At 41.9% G+C, this 21,692-nt stretch overlaps 1 protein-coding gene across 1 annotated transcript in view; it reads right to left on the bottom strand.

Moving 5' to 3' along the window:
• Positions 1-21,692, bottom strand: part of TUBGCP4 (tubulin gamma complex component 4) — a 44,533-nt gene that overhangs the window by 2,640 nt on the left and 20,201 nt on the right. The window contains exons 10-16 of the mRNA XM_080807883.1: positions 14,368-14,418; positions 13,633-13,738; positions 12,023-12,130; positions 11,425-11,563; positions 8,786-8,963; positions 8,140-8,274; positions 399-515 (exon numbers count right to left, since the gene is read on the bottom strand). Of these exons, the coding sequence (XP_080664009.1) occupies positions 399-515; positions 8,140-8,274; positions 8,786-8,963; positions 11,425-11,563; positions 12,023-12,130; positions 13,633-13,738; positions 14,368-14,418 (834 nt within the window). The remainder of the gene's footprint in view (positions 1-398; positions 516-8,139; positions 8,275-8,785; positions 8,964-11,424; positions 11,564-12,022; positions 12,131-13,632; positions 13,739-14,367; positions 14,419-21,692) is intronic.

The following is a 21,692-nucleotide window of genomic DNA, read 5'->3' as shown; positions in this document are numbered from 1 at the left end:
TCCGCTTTCAAATTAATATATTCTGTTGTATACTGGGGCTGGGGAGAGCCGGCAGCTTTTTGTTAGATAACTAAAATCCCAGTGAAGCAGAGTTCGTTCAAGGAAGTAAGGAGGTTGGATAGGAGAATGTGAGAACAAAGCCAGTGCATGTTTGTGGGCTGAAGAAACTATTCACAGCTGAACTATTTTTGAACGCTGAGATGATGGCACATAATTAGCTGCTTCAGAATGAACTGATACCAACATTTTAATCTTTGTATCTTGTTATTTCTGTGTATATGTATGTATTGGGGGAAATGCTTTATTGACTCAGAGGAAAAGATGGTGATTCCCCACTGGCAAAACATCCTCCACCCTCTGGACAGGGCTGCATACTGCCAACAGCCAGGCAGACTCACCTTCACCAGGATGCCCAGCTGGGCAGCCCCACGTTCATCCAGCGGGCCCAGGTTCTGACTGACCAGCGAGCAAAAGCCATGACAGAGATCTAGGATTTCGTTCAGGCAGTGAAACACCTACCCAGGAAACAGTTGGTATTAGGAAAAGAAGGAAGATACATGTATGATATTAAAGATATGGGAAAACAGTCTAAGAGCTACCTTATTCCCACTCTTTGACCTCAGGAGAGACAATGTCATGTATCAGTCCTGCTGGCCCCTCAAAATGCAACAAGTGGAAACCAAACTCTTCCCTTCCTGCAAAGATGCTATCATTCTCTTAGTCACCCCTGCACAAACCTTCCACTGTAGTCACATCACACTAGTCATCATTTCTTGGGCCCACCCAGTGTGCTCCTGCCCTGAGCTTTGCTTTCACTGTTGGTCCCTATACCCAGGATCCTCTCCTTGAAGCCACTTCACGTTCTGCCTTTTCAGTGGAACACTCCTTTCCCCACGTAGCCTTTAGTGACCCCTGCTTCTACTATCTGTACTGTTCTCTTGGCCCCTGTTCGGGCCACCTGTGTTGTTACTGATCTATGTATGTATGTATGTATGTATGTATGTATGTTCTGTTTCTCCAACTAGATTGTGAGCTCCTTAAGGGCAGAGCCATGACTTATACCTCTTTGTATCCCCAGTGCCTTGCACACAGTAAGCACTCAATAAATATTTAATGGTGACTACCTGCTCTCATCTTCTCCTTTTCCCAAGGATGTAATCCTGCCATTTGAGGACAGTCTGCCTGTCACAACGGCTTTTGGTGTTGTCAGTTCACAGGAAGAGCCCTTGGGAGTGGTATCTATGTAACCTGCTCTCCCTTAGTGCAGCAAAAAAAGCTTCGAATAGGAACAAAAGAGAAGTCTGAAGTGTTTGTGGTGTGGCAGAACTGAGGGAGAAGAGCTGGCTGACATCAGAGATGAAGTGTAATCTATGTAACCCACACAATCAGAGAAACTATGAGGGGTCATTTCAGCCTTCCCACTTTCTATTCTGGAACTGGCAAGCACGTTGAGCTTTTAAAAAAACACCGGGCCCGGGGAGGAGTCAAGATGGCGGAGAAGTAGCAGGCTGAGACGACATCGGGTAGCAGGAGATCAGCTAGATAGCTTATCTAACCATTGTGAACACCTATAAATCCAACGGGAAATCGAAGAGAAGAAGAGCAACAATCCCAGAAACAGAAAATCGATCACTTTCTGAAAGGTAGGACCTGCGGAGAAGTGAATCCAAAGCGACGGGAAGATAGACCCCGGGGGGAGGGGCCGGCACCCGGCAAGCGGCGGAGCGACGGAGCACAAAATCGGGACTTTTAAAAGTCGGCTCCACTGGGAGACATCGCTCCAGAGGCTAAACTGGGGGGAAACCCAGGCGGGGTCAGCATAACCCCAGGATCCGCGGGGTCACAGAAGGACTGGGGGTGTCTGAGTGCCGCAGAGCTCGCAGGTATTAGAGCGGGGAAGCCGGCTATAGCGACAAAGCCGAGGAGTGAGCTCTAAGCCCGGGGTTACCTTGTGCCGGTCGCAGGCTGGGTGGGCTCGGAGCGCGGCCGGAGGCCACGGAGACAAAAGCGACCCGGCGCTTTTCTCCAGCTCCAACAATTGACTGCTTTCCTCGAGGCGCGACCGCAAGCCAGGGAGGCGGGGCTATTGGGCGCTTTGCTCTGAGAGCGCACTGAGGAGCGGAACCCCAAGCTCTCGGCTCCTCCGGGCCGAGAGATTGGGAGGCCGCCATCTTCATTCCCGTCCTCCGGAACTCTACGGAAAGCGCTCAGGGAACAAAAGCTCCCGAAAGCGAACCCGAGCGGATTACTTAGCCTGGCCCCTGGCAAGGGCGGTGCAATTCCGCCTGCGGCAAAGACACTTGAGAATCACTACAACAGGCCCCTCCCCCAGAAGATCAACAAGAAACCATCCAAAACCAACTTCAGTCACCAAGAACAGCGGAATTCCACAGCAGGAGAAAGCAAATCCTACCTGGACAAAATGACAAGGCGGAAAAACTCACCTCAAAAAAAAGAACAAGAGGCCGTACCGAAGGCTGGAGACCTAATCAATACAGACATAGGTAGCATGACAGATCTAGAGTTCAGAATGACAATTCTCAAGGTTCTAGCCGGGCTCGAAAAAGGCATAGAAGATATTAGAGAAACCCTCTCCGGAGAGATAAAAGCCCTTTCTGGAGAAATAAAAGAACTAAAATCTAACCAAGTTGAAATCAAAAAAGCTATTCATGAGGTGCAATCAAAAATGGAAGCTCTCACTGCCAGGATAAATGAGGCAGAAGAAAGAATTAGTGACATAGAAGACCAAATGACAGAGAATAAAGAAGCTGAGCAAAAGAGAGACAAACAACTACTGGAACACGAGGAGAGGATTCGAGAGATAAGTGACACCATAAGACGACACAACATTAGAATAATTGGGATTCCAGAAGAAGAAGAAAGAGAGAGGGGAGCAGAAGGTATATTGGAGACAATTATTGGAGAGAATTTCCCTAATATGGCAAAGGGAACAAACATCAAAATCCAGGAGATGCTAAGAACGCCCCTCAAAATCAATAAAAATAGGTCCACACCTCGTCATCTGATAGTAAAATTTACAAGTCTTAGCGACAAAGAGAAAATCCTGAAAGCAGCCCGGGAAAAGAAGTCTGTAACATACAAGGGTAAAAACATTAGATTGGCAGCGGACCTATCCACAGAGACCTGGCAGGCCAGAAAGAACTGGCATGATATATTCAGAGCACTAAACGAGAAAAACATGCAGCCAAGAATACTATATCCGGCTAGGCTATCATTGAAAATAGAAGGAGAGATAAAGAGCTTCCAGGACAAACAAAAGCTGAAAGAATTTGCAAACACCAAACCAGCTCTACAGGAAATATTGAAAGGGGTCCTCTAAGCAAAGAGAGACCCTAAAAGTAGTAGATCAGAAAGAAACAGAAACAATATACAGTAACAATCATCTTACAGGCAATACAATGGCACTAAATTCATATCTCTCAATAGTTACCCTGAATGTTAATGGGCTCAATGCCCCAATCAAAAGACACAGGGTATCAGAATGGATAAAAAAACAAAACCCATCCATATGCTGCCTACAAGAAACACATTTTAGACCCGAAGACACCTCCAGATTTAAAGTGAGGGGGTGGAAAACAATGTACCATGCTAATGGACATCAGAAGAAAGCTGGGGTGGCAATCCTTATATCAGATCAATTAGATTTTAAGCCAAAGACTATAATAAGAGATGAGGAAGGACACTATATCATACTCAAAGGGTCTGTCCAACAAGAAGATCTAACAATCTTAAATATCTATGCCCCTAACATGGGAGCAGCCAACTATATAAACCAATTAATAACAAAATCAAAGAAATACATCAACAGTAATACAATAATAGCAGGGGACTTTAACACTCCCCTCACTGAAATGGACAGATCATCTAAGCAAAAGATCAACAAGGAAATAAAGGCCTTAAATGACACACTGGACCAGATGGACATCACAGATCTATTCAGAACATTCCATCCCAAAGCAACAGAATATACATTCTTCTCTAGTGCACATGGAACATTCTCCAGAATAGACCACATCCTGGGTCATAAATCAGGTCTCAATCGGTACCAAAAGATCGAGATCATTCCCTGCATATTTTCAGACCACAATGCTCTGAAGCTCGAACTCAATCACAAGAGGAAATTTGGAAAGAACGCAAATACATGGAGACTAAACAGCATCCTTCTAAAAAATGAATGGGTCAACCAGGAAATTAAAGAAGAATTGAAAAAATTCATGGAAACAAATGATAATGAAAACACAACAGTTCAAAATCTGTGGGACACAACAAAGGCAGTCCTGAGAGGAAAATATATAGCAGTGCAAGCCTTTCTCAAGAAACAAGAAAGGTCTCAAATACACAACCTAACCCTACACCTAAAGGAGCTGGAGAGAGAACAACAAAGAAAGCCTAAACCCAGCAGGAGAAGAGAAATCATAAAGATCAGAGCAGAAATCAATGAAATAGAAACTAAAAAAACAATAGAACAAATCAACAAAACTAGGAGCTGGTTCTTTGAAAGAATTAATAAGATTGATAAGCCCCTGGCCAGACTTATCAAAAAGAAAAGAGAAAGGACGCAAATAAATAAAATCATGAATGAAAGAGGAGAGATCACAACCAACACCAAAGAAATACAAACAATTATAAGAACATACTACGAGCAACTCTATGGCAACAAATTTGACAACCTGGAAGAAATGGATACATTTCTAGAGATGTATAAACTACCACAACTGAACCAGGAAGAAATAGATAACCTGAACAGACCCATAACCAGTAAGGAGATTGAAACAGTCATCAAAAATCTCCAAACAAACAAAAGTCCAGGACCAGACGGCTTCCCAGGGGAATTCTACCAAACATTTAAAGAAGAATTAATTCCTATTCTCCTGAAACTGTTCCAAAAAATAGAAATGGAAGGAAAACTTCCAAACTCATTCTATGAGGCCAGCATCACCTTGATCCCAAAACCAGACAAGGATCCCACCAAAAAAGAGAATTACAGACCAATATCCTTGATGAACACAGATGCGAAAATTCTCACCAAAATACTGGCCAATAGGATCCAACAGTACATTAAAAGGATTATTCACCACGACCAAGTGGGATTTATTCCAGGGCTGCAAGGTTGGTTCAACATCCGCAAATCCATCAATGTGATACAATACATTAATAAAAGAAAGAGTAAGAACCATATGATACTCTCAATAGATGCTGAAAAAGCATTTGACAAAGTGCAGCATCCCTTCCTGATTAAAACTCTTCAAAGTGTAGGGATAGAAGGCACATACCTCAATATTATCAAAGCCATCTATGAAAAACCCACCGCAAATATCATTCTCAATGGAGAAAAACTGAAAGCTTTTCCGCTAAGGTCAGGAACACGGCAGGGATGTCCGTTATCACCACTGCTGTTCAACATAGTACTAGAAGTCCTAGCCTCAGCAATCAGACAACAAAAAGAAATTAAAGGCATCCAAATCGGCAAAGAAGAAGTCAAACTATCACTCTTTGCAGATGATATGATACTATATGTGGAAAACCCAAAAGGCTCCACTCCAAAACTGCTAGAACTTATACAGGAATTCAGTAAAGTGTCAGGATATAAAGTCAATGCACAGAAATCAGTCGCATTTCTTTACACTAACAACAAAACAGAAGAAAGAGAAATTGAGGAGTCAGTCCCATTTACAATCGTACCCAAAACCATAAGATACCTAGGAATAAATCTAACCAAAGAGGCAAAGAATCTATACTCAGACAACTATAAAGTACTCATGAAAGAAATTGAGGAAGACACAAAGAAATGGAAAAATATTCCATGCTCATGGATTGGAAGAACAAATATTGTGAAAATGTCTATTTTACCTAAAGCAATCTACACATTTAATGCAATCCCTATCAAAATCCCATCCATTTTTTTTAAAGAAATAGAACAAATAATCCTAAAATTTATATGGAACCAGAAAAGACCTCGAATAGCCAAAGGAATATTGAAAAAGAAAGCCAAAGTCGGTGGTATCACAATTCCAGACTTCAAGCTCTATTACAAAGCTGTCATCATCAAGACAGTATGGTACTGGCACAAAAACAGACATATAGACCAATGGAACAGAATAGAGAGCCCAGAAATAGACCCTCAACTCTATGGTCAACTAATCTTCGACAAAGCAGGAAAGAATATCCAATGGAAAAAAGACAGCCTCTTCAACAAATGGTGCTGGGAAAATTGGACAGCCACATGCAGAAAAATGAAATTGGACTATTTCCTTACACCACACACGAAAATAGACTCAAAGTGGATGAAGGACCTCAATGTGCGAAAGGAATCTATCAAAATCCTTGAGGACAATGCAGGCAGCAACCTCTTTGACCTCCACCGCAGCAACTTCTTCCTAGGAACATCGCCAAAGGCAACAGAAGCAAGGGCAAAAATGAACTATTGGGATTTCATCAAGATCAAAAGCTTTTGCACAGCAAAGGAAACAGTTAACAAAACCAAAAGACAACTGACAGAATGGGAGAAGATATTTGCAAACGACATATCAGATAAAGGGCTCGTATCCAAAATCTATAAAGAGCTTATCAAACTCAATACCCAAAGAACAAATAATCCAGTCAAGAAATGGGCAGAGGACATGAACAGACATTTCTGCAAGGAAGACATCCAGATGGCCAACAGACACATGAAAAAATGCTCCACATCACTCAGCATCAGGGAAATACAAATCAAAACCACAATGAGATACCACCTCACACCAGTCAGAATGGCTAAAATTAACAAGTCAAGAAATGACAGATGCTGGCGAGGATGCGGAGAGAGGGGAACCCTCCTACACTGCTGGTGGGAATGCAAGCTGGTGCAACCACTCTGGAAAACAGTGTGGAGGTTCCTCAAAAAACTGAAAATAGAGCTACCCTACGACCCAGCAATTGCACTCCTGGGTATATATCCTAAAGATACAAACGTGGTGCTCCGAAGGGGCACGTGCACCCGAATGTTTATAGCAGCAATGTCCACAATAGCCAAACTGTGGAAAGCGCCTAGATGTCCATCAACAGATGAATGGATAAAGAAGATGTGGTATATATACACAATGGAATACTATGCAGCCATCAAAAGACATGAAATCTTGCCATTTGCGACGACGTGGATGGAACTAGAGGGTATCATGCTTAGCGAAATAAGTCAATCGGAGAAATATAACTATCATATGATCTCTTTGATATGAGGAAGTGGAGATGCAAGGTGGGGGGGTTTGGGGGGAGGTAGGAAAAGAAAAAATGAAAAGATGGGATTGGGAGGGAGACAAACCATAAAAGACTCAATCTCAAGAAACAGACTGAGGGTTGCGGGGGGGAAGGGGGACGGGAGAGGGTGGTGGGGAAATGGACATTGGGGAGGGTATGTGCTATGATGAGTGCTGTGAAATGTGTAAACCAGACGATTCACAGACCTGTACCCCTGGGGATAAAAATACATTATATGTTTATTAAAATAAAAAAAATTTAAAAAAAAAAAAAAAAAAAAAAAAAAAAAAAAAAAAAAAAAAAAAAAAAAAAAAAAAAAAAAATTAAAAAAAAAAAAAAAAAAAAAAAAAAAAAAAAAAAAAAAACACCGGGCCCTGGGTTTCACTCCAGAGATTCTAATTTAAGTGTTCAGGGTCCCAGATTTTTTAAAGCTTCCAGGTGATTCCCATGTGTAGCCAAGGTTGAGGATAATGACCCTGAAGGAGATGTACATACACACACACAGTCAGGGAGACACTACTCCTCTTAGCTGTGAAAACAACTTGGAACTGGTGAATTCTGGCCCAAAAGATTGCTAAGAAAGTAAGTACTATATGTGCTTTCGTTAGTCTTTCTGTGGTGTCAGGTTTTTTAAATTAAATCCTTTCAGCACATACTTTTTCTTCTGTAGCTGCTCACCACATCCCCAGGATACAATATTTCAGAAATTCAAAGACATTTAAGTTCCCTTTTAACATTCCCTTTTAGTTTTGCTTTAAGTTGTTAAAAAGGTCTGAAAGTGGAGATTCAGCAATTGTTTAATGAGAGTTACGTATCCTGGCAACTCAGGACCTAAGGGAACAGTCAGGCGAGAAGCAGTCTGAGGAAACCAACAAGCCTACTTACAGGTTTCAACAAGATAAAGGACTGAGCCAGCAGATTGCTGAGGAAGTGGTCATGAGCCAATCGGATGCTTTCAAAGTCGCGGGTGGAGTTGATCTGATGCAGAAGCTGTGAGAACTGAGACTCCAGCACATCCACCTGATGGGCAGGGACACAGGTACTTTCAGGACCCAGCACATTCTAAGCACTCGAGGACATTAAGATGCCTGACAGTATGAAAGAGAAAGTCTCCCTCCTATTCAAGCCACTTTAAAGCTGACCAAAGACCCCCTTGTGTTGCTTAGCTTTCTACAAAGTTACCTATCTAATGCCTAAAAAGCTCCAAAGTTCTGGCAGATCCCCCCGCCTCATGCCACATCCCCTCCACCGACTGACGTTCTAGCCAACTCTAAACATGAGGGTCAGATCAACAAGAATTAAACAAGAATTAAATACTGCACTGCTGACAAGAACCCTAGACTCAGTCTCCTTCCCTTTATCCCCACTTTCTTCTAAAATGCCACCAAGAAACCCTGCCCAGTGATAAAATCTGTGCCTTTTCTCAACCCCCAATATTTCAACCACTGCAGGGTTGCAGTCCCTCTTGAGTCAACCCCACCCACCTCCCAGACTTTGGTCGCCCTTCCTCTAGTCAGCCCTGGGCCCGGACCTGGAGATAGTACTGAAGATTATCCACCAAGAAGGCCATGTGGTTTCTCAGGCGCCACTTGACGGCGTCTGTCTGGTTGGACTTGAGGTGCTTGCGCTGCATCTGGAGGGCCCAGCAGTGTTGCAGCTCGGCCTGCACCCGGCGCACGCTCAGTAAGTACTTGAAGACGACATTGTACCTGTGACAGAAATGTCAGGCTCTTCAGGAATAAAACTTCACTGCCCACCTCACCTGCATGACAGACCCTAGGACTCTGGGCCTGCCACCTGTTCCCTGAAAGGCAGGGAGGCAAGAAGAATGGCCAGAGCTGTGGCTGAATGGACTGTGGCTCACTGAGATGGTGGAATATTACATAGCTGTCAAAATGAATGTGCTTCAGCTGCAGAGCCCAAGAGGACTCCTAGCAGTAGGATTCTGAATAAAACAGGTAAATCTCAGAGTACATAGAGCCTTTTATACTTTTATTCAATAAAGCTTAAAACAAGCGGGTAGGAAAAAAACATACTTTGAGGGGATATATATTGATTAAATATATATTGATATATTTATATAAATATATATTGATTAAAATATATATAAAATTATATATACTTATATATATATATAAATAATATATATTAAAATAAATATATTGATTAAAAAGACAGAAAACGGGACTGTGGGAGAGGGGTGACCTTGGGCTGGGGGAGCCAAGGGAGGGAGACTAAGAAAGACCGTTACTGTTGGTGTTCCAGTTTCTGTGCTGGGAAGTGCTTTTACAGTGTATGTGAAAGGAAGGCAGGAGGGTCTTGTGTGGCCCAATAATAACAATGTGTTAGGAGGCAAGGATTTCAGTTAATCGAATTTTCTGTCCCAAAGAAGAGAGAATGCGATTAAGGGCTCCCTAGCTCCTGCCTCACGGCAAGCTCAGGGCCTAGCTGCCTCATGCCGAGCCCAACGCTGAGAACACACATGGGAACACAGAGCTGATTCCTAGTGAAACTGGATATATTTACTTGTTCATAGGCAGACTTGCAGAAACCAATATGATTTGGTTTTTAAGATCATCTATTTCTAATGGAACAATGTAAATAGTTCTAATGGAACTATGTAAAAATAGTACACTTTGTTTGGATTCGGATTTGAACAAACCGAAACATAACAAGACATTTTTGAATAACTGGGAAAGTTTCAATCTGTACCAGATATCAGATAAGGACTTATTGTTAATTTTACTGGCTGTGATAACTGCACTGTAGTTATACTGACAACACGCCGGCTCTGCATCACACAGTGATGGAGTGAAACGACACGGCTGGGCTTTGCTGTCTAAGGCTCTCACTAAAACAAGAGACGAACAAGTGACGCTGACAGTTGCTGCAGCTGGATCATGTATACGTGGGGGCCATTATGGTCCATGCTTTTGTTTATATTTGGAAATTCCCATAATAAAACGTTTTTAAAACTACATCAGAGATTGATTTTTTCAAGGGTGTTCAGAGCATATCAAGTGAGGATGTACATGTTTGCCTGTGGGACACTGGGAGCTGTGAAGGCCCTGAACCTGCCCCAGCAAACTCCTGGGACCGGCCTTGTCTTCTCCAGATCATGCCTAGGCTCTCATACCCTAAGCTTCTCTACTCAGAAAGGTAGAGAGGACTGGGAACAGGAGCAGAGGGTGGAAGAGAGGCCCTTTTGTTCATCATTTCCCTTTATCTCCATTCCCCTAGCCTGAGCACAAAGGCTGCTGTCTTCCAGCCACAGCCTGGGCCAGGACAGGATTTGAGAGATTTGTGTAAGTGTGGGGATGGATTCCACAGGTGACCACTAGCCAAGCCTGATTCTCCAGCCTCCCTTCCCCTAGAGCTCTGGTTTCCTGCTTCGGAGACAGGAGGTCCTGATGGAACTGAGCAACAGCACCTGGCAGGCTCTCAGGATAAAGAACAAAGCTGATCCCAGAGCCTCTTACCACACTGGTCCCGCTCCCGTTTTCCATCCCAGCTTAGCCATCCCCACTGCTTCTCCCTGGGGGTAAGAAGGTGAGCTCCTCTGCAGTGGCTCAAGTCCACAGCAAACATCTGGGCTTGGAAAGTCTTCCCAAGTAGATCAACAAAAAATTACACAAGTTTTAGGAAGGAAACTTGCTAGTCTGATGCAATTGGCAAGGGCCAGATTCTTCATGAGGTGCTCAAGACTGCATCTTCCAGAGGCCACAGACAGGCAGTGTGTAAACTGCTGATTATGCAACTTGAAACATGACAATGGGCACCTGACCGGCTCCGTCAGTGGAGCCTGCAACTCCTGATCTCGGGACTGTAATTTTAAGCCCCACACTGGGTACAGAGATTGCTTAAAACATAAAATCTTAACAACAAACACACACACCACCACCACACTGGTGGTTTGAGGGTTTGACACTTTTCATTCATCCCAGCACCCAGCACTCAGCACCCAGCACCCCCCACGGCCTTGTGTCCTCGGCTTCACTTGCTAAGCTTTTCTGTCCAGTCCCTGAAGGCAACTGTATTTGCAGCCTCTGACTTACAGACTTTACGACCACCAGCTGCGTGGTTATCTTGCGCCCAACAATTCTATTCCTGTTTATTTCTACCCTTGCAAGTCAGGTCATACTGACCTAGGAGAAATTCAGAAATACTCACTTTTCCAGAACAGCAGGGGTGAAGAGAATGTGTAGCGGCCACTGCACTTTGTAGGAGAGACCGAGGGCTGCCCAGCCAGACGCAGGGGCTTCCCGGGGAGATGTTTCCCGAGAAGGCCCTTCTCTTGCCTGAGCAGCATCTGTTAAGAAAAGACAACGTTGCTCATTCAGAATCAGGGCTTCTACAAGGTGAGTCACGTTCATGAGGGAGTGCTCATCGCTTGAACCTATAGTGTCAGAAGCACACAGGCGACAAAAAGGGGACTTGCATTAGAAGGCAAGGGAAGTCTAAGGGACTTGCATTAGAAGGCAAGTGAGATTCTCTTAGGAGGTCTCTCAGATTCTTTTTTTCAGCCTTAAAAGTCTGGTGGCTGGAAATAAACAGAGACCATTCCCTCAGCAGGGCAAAAAAACCATGGTCTGGGCATCCTGCCTCGCCTCTCTGGACTTCCCTTTCCTCCCATACAAAATAGGGCCTCAGACAACGTGACTTCTAAGGTCCAAAATGAAATGGTTTCTGTGGAGGTGGGTGGAAGCACGGATGGGAGAACAGATGATGAACCCATAGGAGCAGAAAGATGCAAGAAAGAACGGCAAACCTTTATGCTCCTTTCCGTGATACTCGATTGTCAAGTGCAACAGAGGGAGAAGGTTGTCATCATCCAGCAGAACCTTGTGTGCGGACTGCTGGAAGGCCACATTCACATCTGCAAGGGGGAACACAGTGGCTGACAAGAACGCTAGGCTACGTAACAGGCCCAGATGCCGCTGGCTTTCCACTTCTCCAGCCCACCTGACACTAATGGTGGACGCGTGGAGACGGGCTGCTTTTACCTGCCTCGCACACATTCCCCCTTCTCTTGCTGATAATAGCACCCAGTTTTCCCTAGAGAATCCCAGTATTAGCCATGTGGTTCAGTGGGGTTGACAATACCTGATGCTAGGGGTAGGTAGGCAGGTGACCCAGGCATGCTCAATGGAATGTAATACTCTAACTTATTACACTATTTTGTTTAGGGATATGAACATGACTCCAGCCAGGCCAATCCAGAGGCTCTATTCAGAGTAGAGCTTTTCTTTTGTTTTTTTCTTAGATAAACTGGGATTTAGTGGGATGTGAGCTTGGTTGGAGGCCATCTTGCTACCATATGGAGCAGGCCTGTCTGAGAAAAAAGGCAGAGGTGAAAGATGGAATGGCACCAAGTCCCAAAGGCGTCATGTGAGCCCCCGGATCAGACTTTGCCTAAAACCTTCATCCTCTGGCCTTTTCGGCTATCAGAATCAAAACATTTTTCTTCCCCTTTGCATGAGTTTGAATTGGGTTTTCTGATATCTGCAATGAAAAAAGTCTTGTGTGAATACAGTGGCCATCTATTGTTTATAGAGTCAGAAAAAAAGGAAACCTTAATCTCCCCCCATTTTCTTTTTTAATTTTTATTTATTTATTTATTTTTATTCTGATCCTTTCCCGACTCTCCTCACATAGTGTGAATGGGAATGGTCGTCACTCCCATTAGTCAAGGGTGAACACTTCACTGTATCTTAATGTCTGACATCTTTGGTGCGGGGGTATGTTTATGATCTGGACTGGGCTAATCAAAACCCCTTCCTGGAATCTTTTAATTTGCTACCAGAGATGCTGGATTTGGCTCCTCCAGTAGACACTGTGAGGTACTTGCTCAAAACCGTTGCTGGCCATGTTTCCAAATTGGAGTGGAAGGCCATCAGAGAGCATGGAAGAGGCACACACAAGATACGGTAAGAAAGAAAATTCTAGCAATATTCAAGTCCCTAGTTTCTATTGTCTGAAGCCCAGCTATACTATCCCACTGGAGTTACAGATAAAATAGCAAATAAATTCCCCCTTTCTACATAGGTTGGTTCAGGTTAGGTTTCCATCATTTGCAACCTAAAGAAGTCGAATACAACAAGGGGCAGTAAGTAGCACTATGTCTGTCCCGTAGGGATGTAGAACAACACTTTGATAACATAATACCTGATTTATACCCACTCTTCCAGGAAGGATCAAGAGGCAACTCCCAGTGACTTCAGTGTGCAGCCCACCAAAGGGCCTTCCATCTTTGGAAACCCTACTCTCTAACTCACCAGGCTGCTCTTAACGTGCAACAGACTGAACGGTTCAGCAGCAGTCAAGAAACACCCTATAACATTAGTCAACCAGTAATTCTCAGGCCCAAAGGGCAATTACCATGTTCAGTTACTGCAGTGGGTGGTGTTTTTAACATGTGTTGAGCTGTGTCAATGAAGGCTTGAAACAGTTCTCCACGTCCCAGAAGATAAAAGTCTTTAATGATCTGCAGAAAGAATGTCAATTTACAGTTCAGTGATCTAGAAAGGCAGGAGCTGCTCACCGTCATAATTACACATGAAGTTGCTAATCTCATCAGTGTGAGCCCAGCCTACAAAAGGATACAGGCTTTTGGCATTTCACAGGGGCACACTTCCTAACTTGTCAAGGCAGGACAACTGGTGTGTCTTTAGTGTCATTTATTCAATGGCAACACAAGTCTGTTCCGCCAGAAGAATGTAAACACCCAAACCTTTGTGCTACAGTACATGTGTAATATTAGGGAGAATTTGCCCTCTTGGGTGAGGACATGTGAGGCTACTCTGGAAGTCTGGGTACAGGCAACCAATGCTCTCAGGGAGAGCCTACAGAATAAAGTCGCTGCCCACCAGCATCATTTTAAGAATTAAAAGACAGGGGGTGCCTGGGTGGCTCAATGGGTTAAAGCCTCTGCTTTGGCTCAGGTCAAGATCCCAGGGTCCTGGGATCAAGCCCCACATGGAGCCCCACATGGAGCCCCCTCCTCAGCAGGGAGCCTGCTTCCCTTTCTCTCTCTCTGCCTGCCTCTCTGCCTTGTGATCTCTGTCTGTCAAATAAATAAATTTAAAAAAAAAAGAATTAAAAGACAGCTATTACCTTCAGCTGACCCAGTAAATCTGACTCTTCTACCATGAGCTTCCAGAGATGCTGTGAAAAGAACAAAACAGGAACAAAATTCATTCCAATGAAAACTTCTATAGAGAATGGTTTTGTGGGGCACCTGGGTGGCTCAGTCATTAAGCATCTGCCTAGAGAATAAAGTCACTGCCCACCAGCATCATTTTAAGAATTAAAAGACAGGGGGCGCTGGGTGGATCAGTGGGTTAAAGCCTCTGCCTTTGGCTCAGGTCATGATCCCCAGGGTCCTGGGATGGAGCCCCGCATAGAGATCCCTGCTCAGTGGGAAGCCTGCTTCTCCCTCTGCCACTCCCCCTGCTTATGTTCTCTCTCTCTGTCAAATAAACAAACAAAATCTTAAAAAAATTTTTTTTAAAAGGTTAAAAAAAAAGAATGATTTTGTACAAATCCAGCAATAGGTTGAAGACAGACTATATGCCATAATTGAGCTGTGTTAATCCCAAGAATGAAGGGATAGTTTAAAGTAAAAAAAAAAAAAAAAAAAAAAGATGAAAATGTTCTGGAATTAGATGATGCTGATGGTTGGACAACACTGAATATACTAAAAACCACTGAATTGTACAATTTTTAAAAAAGATTTTATTTATTTTATTATTTATTTGAGAGAGAGAGAGCACAAGCAAAGGGAGCAGCAGAGGGAGAGGGAGAAGCAGACTCTCTGAGCAAGGAGCCTGACACGGGGCTGTCATTAAGTGTCTGCCTTTGGCTCAGGTCATGATCCCAGGGTCCTGGGACCAAGCCCCATGTCAGGCTCTCAGCTCAGCGGGGAGCCTGATTCTCCCCCTTGCTCTGCCCCTCCCCAACCCCACCCACTCCTGCTCTCTCTCTCTCAAATAAATAAAATCTTATAAAAAGCTTCTGCACAAAAAAAAAAAAAAGCTTCTGCACAGCAAAAGAAATAATCAACAAAATGAAAAACAACCTCCAGAATGGGAGAAAATTTATGCAAACCACATATTTGATAAGGAATTAATATCTGAAAGATATAAAGAAGTCCTACAACTCAACCACCACCACCACCACCACCACAAAACACAAATAATCCAATTAAAAAGTGGACAGAGGAACTAAACAGGTTTTTTTCTTCCAAAGAAGACATACAAATGGCCTACAGGTACACAAAAAGATGCTCAATATCATTAGCCAAAAAGGAAATGTGAGTCAAAACCAAAGAGCTATCATTTCACACCTATTAGAATGGTTATCATCACGAAGAGGTAACAAATTGTTGGTGAGGATGTGGAGCAAAGGGAACCCTCATGTACTGTTGGTGGGAATGTAAATTGGTTCAGTCATCATGGAAAACAGTACGGAGGTCCCTGAAAAATTAAAAATTGAACTACCACATGATTCTGAATTCCACTTCTCGGTGTGTACACAAAGGAAACGAAACAGGATTATCAAAGAGATACGTGCACTCCCACATTTACTGTAGCGTTATTCACAACTGCCAAGATATGGAGACAACTAAGTGTCCATGACGGGTGAACAGATAAAGAAGATGTGATTATATAATGGAATATATATATTTCAGTTATGAAAAAGGAAATTCTGCCACTTGTGACAACATGGATGGACCTTGAGCATATTATACTGAGATACGTCAGAGAAAGAAACTGCATGATAGTGTTTATATGTATAGTCCAAAAAAGCCAAACTCATAAAAACAGAGTAAAATGGTGGTTACCAGGAGCTGCAGGTTAGAGGAATAGGAAAGAGGTTGTTTAAGGTTACCAACCTGCAAACTAGTCGGTAATTGAGTCCTGGAGATATAAGTCGTGGTATGGTATATAAGTCGTGAATATGGGCAACAATGCTGTATTATAATCAGATTTGCTAGGAGACTAGATCTTAATTATTCCCACCACAAAAAAGAGATGATAGTTATGGGATATAGCAGAGGTGCTAACTATCCCTACGATGAAAATCTTCTTAGAATATATAAATGTGGGGTGCCTGGGTGGCTCAGTGGGTTAAGCCTCTGCCTTCGGCCCAGGTCATGATCTCAGGGTCCTGGGATCGAGCCCCGCATCAGGCTCTCTGCTCAGTAAAGAACACACTTTCCCCTCTCTCTGCCTGCCTCTCTGCCTGCTTGTGATCTCTCTGTCAAATAAATAAATAAAATCTTAAAAAAAAAAGAATATATAAATGTGGGGTGCCTGGGTGACTGAGTGGGTTAAATAAAGCCTCTGCCTTCGGCTTAGGTCCTGATCCCAGGGTCATAGGATCGGGCCCCGCATCGGGATCTCTGCTCGGCATGGAGCCTGCTTCCCCCTGCCCGCCTCTCTGCCTACTTGTGATCTGTCTGTCAAATAAATAAAATCTTTAAAAAAAAAAAAAAAGAATATATAAATGTGTCAGATCAATATGCTGTATACCTTAAATTTATGCAATATTATATATCAAATACAGTTCGATTAAAAAATAAAAGCACATGTATTAATGATGATAAATAAAAACACATGTAATAAAGATCCTCAGGAAAAGATCAACAAAGATCCTCAATAAAATAAAGTTTAAAAAAATTGTATGCTCAGGATACGCTGAGAAGAGTGTTATTTCAGGGAATGGATGTGCTTGTTCTGCCATGATGCATTCAGAGAAGTGTTTATAAACACCTGTAATAATGGTATTTATAAAAGTGGTACCTAATTGCTATGACATGAGTGTTAAAGTACAGGGATGTGTTTACCATTCAGCAATGCATTTAGAGAAATGTTTAAAATAATGATATTAATGATGGTTATAGAAACATTCTGTACAAGCTTTTAAAAAGGAATAAACTATTGATACATGCAAAAGGGATTAATCTCAAAATAATCATAAGGAAAAACATCCTGACCCACCTCCTCCCCGCCAAAAAGCACGTATTGTTTGGCTCCATTTATATAAATTCTAAAAAACGCAAACTAATCTCTAGTGACAGAAAGTACATCAGTGCTTGCTTGGGGCCAGGGAGGTAAAAAGAGTTGCAAAGAAAGGATGGAAGAAGATATGAGGTAAATAATCACCTGGAAAAGAGGTGGGTAATGATTCTTAACTAATAAAATAGAATTTAAGTTTAAAAAATATATATGTGTGTATGTGAGTATGTATATATGTATGTACATATATATATATATTAATATACAGAAATAAGTATATAAAGAAGACATTATATATACATAAAAGGAAAACAATAAATATATATTCATTACAAATATGCACATGCCTAACATACAGCCGGGAAATGAGATATTAGAACAGGCACAGAACTCTAGACTCACAGAATATACACTCTCTGGGCACAGGTAGAACTAAAAACAAAAATGGGCCCTACATTAATCCATAAAGGAAGCCTCAATCAACTCCAAAGGACCGATCTACAGACTGTGTTCTCCAACTATACTGCAATAAAAATTAAAGCTTAATAAATTCCTGGGGTTAAAAAGAAAATCAGAAAGAAAATAAATTATTTAGAACAGGATGATTATATATATATACTCCATGCCAAAAACTTGTGGGACAAGGTCAAGGCAATAAAGTTTTACATATATTTCCTAGGAAGCAAGGGTTACAAATAGAAAAGTCAAGTTTTCAACCCAGGAAACTGGCAAAGAGTAACAGAAAACTCAAAGAAATAAGAAGGAAGAAAAACAGGGCGCCTGGGTGGCTCAGGTCATGATCTCAGCATCCTGGGACAGAGCCCCTCATTGGGCTCCCTGCTCAGTGGGAAGCCTGCTTCTCTCCCACTCCCCCTGCTGTGTTCCTTCTCTTGCTGTGTCTCTCTGTGTCAAATAAATAAAATCTTTTTAAAAAAGGAAGAAAAATAATAAAGGCAGATATCAATGAGATAAAGAAAAAAGGTAATAAAAACACAAGCTGGCTCTTCAAAAAGATTAGTTAAGACTGAACAGTAAAAGATTAAAATAAAATACAAAATAAAACAAATAGCTACAGACAGATTTTCTAAAAAACTAAATCTAGACGAAATGGGCCTTCCTAGAAAATTAGAAAATACCAAAATTGGTATAAGAAATAACAGTCTTGAACAGATTAATACAGGTTTAAAATATGTTGACTTGGTAAAGATTTTCTTTTCTTTTTTTTAAAGATTTATTTATTTATTTCGGGGGGCATGAGCAGGCAGAGCGGCAGAGGGAAAGGGAGAGAAATCCTCAAGTAGACGTCTCAATGAGTGTGGAGCCCCATGTGGAGCTCGATCCCTGGACCCTGAGATCACCACCTTTTAAACCAAAATCAAGAACTGGACGCTTAACTGACTGGGCCTCCCAGGCACTCCGAAGATTTCCCCTTCTTAAACAACCTAGCTTAGATAATTTTTCAGATAAGTTCAAACTTCCAGTACCAATTCCTGTCTTATACAAATTATTCTAGAAAAAAAGAAAAGTGAGAGATACCTAGCTCATTTATAAGGCTTATACACTCTTTATTCTGCAACCACATGCGAATAAAACAGGAATGATCTAATTTCACTTGTAAACGTAGATGCAAACGTTCCAAGTATTGTACTGCCTAACCAAATCCAACAGTGTTTTAAAAAATAAAACCTCATGTTTTCAAGTACAGTTTATCTCAGGAAGATTCAACATCTGAAAATCTAACCGGGAATTTACCCTATAAATAGATTAAAGGAGAAAAAGAACCCAGAGCAAGAAATTGCACCATCATCGAGAAAGAAAAAGCAGGTGACAAAATTCAACATCTATTTATGATAAAAACACAATAACAAACTAGAAACAAGGTTAACTTTTTTAACCTGATAAACTTATGTGCTGAAAGCCTCCAGCAAACATTAAAGTAATAGAGAAACTGTTGATGCATGATCTTTAAGGGCCAACAAAGCAAAAATGCCCACTATTGCCTCCATTGGTTAACACAGTTTATACCAACTTATCACTCCAGCTGTTTAATATAGTATTAGAGATCCAAGACTATAAGAAAAAGAAAAGCAGAAGTCTAAAAGTTGTAAAACTCATTATTTGCAAATGATACGATCATTACTTAGAAAAATCAATAGAAAAAACAAACTGTTAGAACTAAAAAAAGACTTCGAGTTGTCACACAGAAGATTAACCCACAAAAATACTGCCACTTCTCTACATAAAACAATAAGCAACTAAAAAAAAAATCAAAATAACCAACTTAAATATCTAGGAATTAAGTTTCAAAATCTTTTCATTTAAGTACTAAAAAATATACAGAAAGTACACAAATAATAAGTTTACAGCTTGGAGAGTTTTCACAAATTGAACACACTTGTATAACCAGCACCCTGAAAGCCCTCCTCCTGCCCTTTCCACTGACCAAGGTCAAATTCTATTCTGACATCTAATATCAGATTAGTTCTGCCTTCGAACTCTTTTTTTTTTTTTTTTGGAGAGAGAGATAGACAGTGGGATTGGGAAGGGGCTGACGGAGAGGGAGAATCTTAAGCAGACTCCATACCCAGCTCAGAGCCCAAGTCAGGGCTTGGATCTCACAACCCTGAGATCACGACCTGAGCTGAAATCAAGAGGTAGATGCTTAACTGACTGAGCCACTGAGCGGCCGTGCATTTGAACTTTTATATTAAACTTTACATTAACTGTTTTTGAACTTTATATAAATAAACTCATAGAGTATGTATACTTAAAAAAAAAGAAAACCAAGGGGTGCCTGGATGGCTCAGTGGGTTAAAGCCTCTGCTTTCGGCTCTGGTCATGATCCCAGGGTCCTGGGATTGAGCCCCGCATCAGGCTCTCTGCTCGGCAGGGAGCCTGCTTCCTCCTCTCTCTCTCTGTCTACCTGTGATCTCTATCTGTCAAATAAATAAATAAAATCTTAAAAAAAAAAAAAAAGAAAACCAAAGGGGATGAGTATGATATATATTTGTAAGACACTCCCCCTTTTTCCTTCTGAAAAGGAAACTATTTTCATTACTACAAAGTGTTACTTTAAGAGAATAGCTCTGAAAAAGGCCTATTAGCTACAATTATAAAAAACTTCAAAGAGTCTGAACTTCCACTCTTCATCTATCATTTTTAAACTGGAAATGTAATTTCTACCAATATCCACATTTCAGAATTTCACAAGAAAAAAATTTTTTTGAAATCTTGTATTATTCATTCAATACGATTTTTTCTTTCCTCCATGAATTAACTCCAAAGTTATCACAAGAATAATGAAAGAACAGAAATAGATTTAATAAAATAAGTTGCAAGGACCTCAAGACACCAGCCCCTTAGACAAGAGCTGTGTTGGCTATAGATGGAGGGGTAGGATCTTAAAATTACGAAAGGACAAAAGCATGTATTCTAAAGAGTTTAAGTAATTATTTGCCTATAAAGAATCAAATGAAGTGATACCTAAAGGTCACCTTATGATCTAATATTCTGTCAATATCACAGCTATCTCCCATGCCTAGAATTTTTGAGACAGTGACTAGAAAAGGAAATCATATTCATGGTAGATTACTGTGCTTCCAATGTGAGGATATGTGCTGCTACGCTTCTCAGTTCTGGATACTGCAGTGTGCTGGGTATGCTTCACCATCACCTACAGTGGTTTGTTGGCTGGTTGTCCAGTTGGATGGTGTAAATACCCATAGCAACCCCCTCCCTCCCAATGCAGATCTACCAGTCAGCAGCTCTGGAGGTGAGGGCCGAAGTCGAAAACCACTAATACAGGGTGCCCAGGTCATGATCCTGGAGTCCCACGATGGAGTCCTGCATCGGACTCCCTGCTGGGCAGGGAGTCTGCTTCTCCCTCTGACCCTCCCCCTTCTCATGCTCTCTCTCATTCTCTCTCTCTCTCTCAAATAAATCAATCTTTAAAAGAAAAAAAAAAGAAAGAAAACCAGTAATATAGTAAACAAAACAGGTGACTAAACTAAAAATCCCATTTCACATTATCACACACCTGTGAGCCAAATTTTATTTTAGGCCACAGAACAGATGCACATCTGAAAAATTACTGGTCACAATCTAAGTCAGTGGATAAAGCAGAATTCACTTAAGAATACTGAACTAGGGGGCACCTGGGTGGCTTAGTCGGTTAAGCCTCCAACTCCTGATTTTCACTCAGGTCATGATCTTAAGTGTCCAGGACTGAGCCCTGCATCTGGCTCTCTGCTCAGCGGCGAGTCTGCTTGTCTCCCTCTCCCTCTGCCTGTCCTCCGGCTTATGCTTGCTCTCTCCCTAATAAATTTATCTTAAAAAAAAAAAAAAGATTTATTTGAGACAGAGAGAGAAAGTGCATGAACAGGGGGAGCAGTAGATAGAGGCAGAAGCTGACTCCTTGTT

Source organism: Martes martes (genome assembly GCF_963455335.1).
Source record: "Martes martes genome assembly, chromosome: 7".
In the NCBI taxonomy this organism is placed as follows: Eukaryota; Metazoa; Chordata; class Mammalia; order Carnivora; family Mustelidae; genus Martes; species Martes martes.
This window is presented reverse-complemented; position numbering and strand designations above follow the sequence as displayed.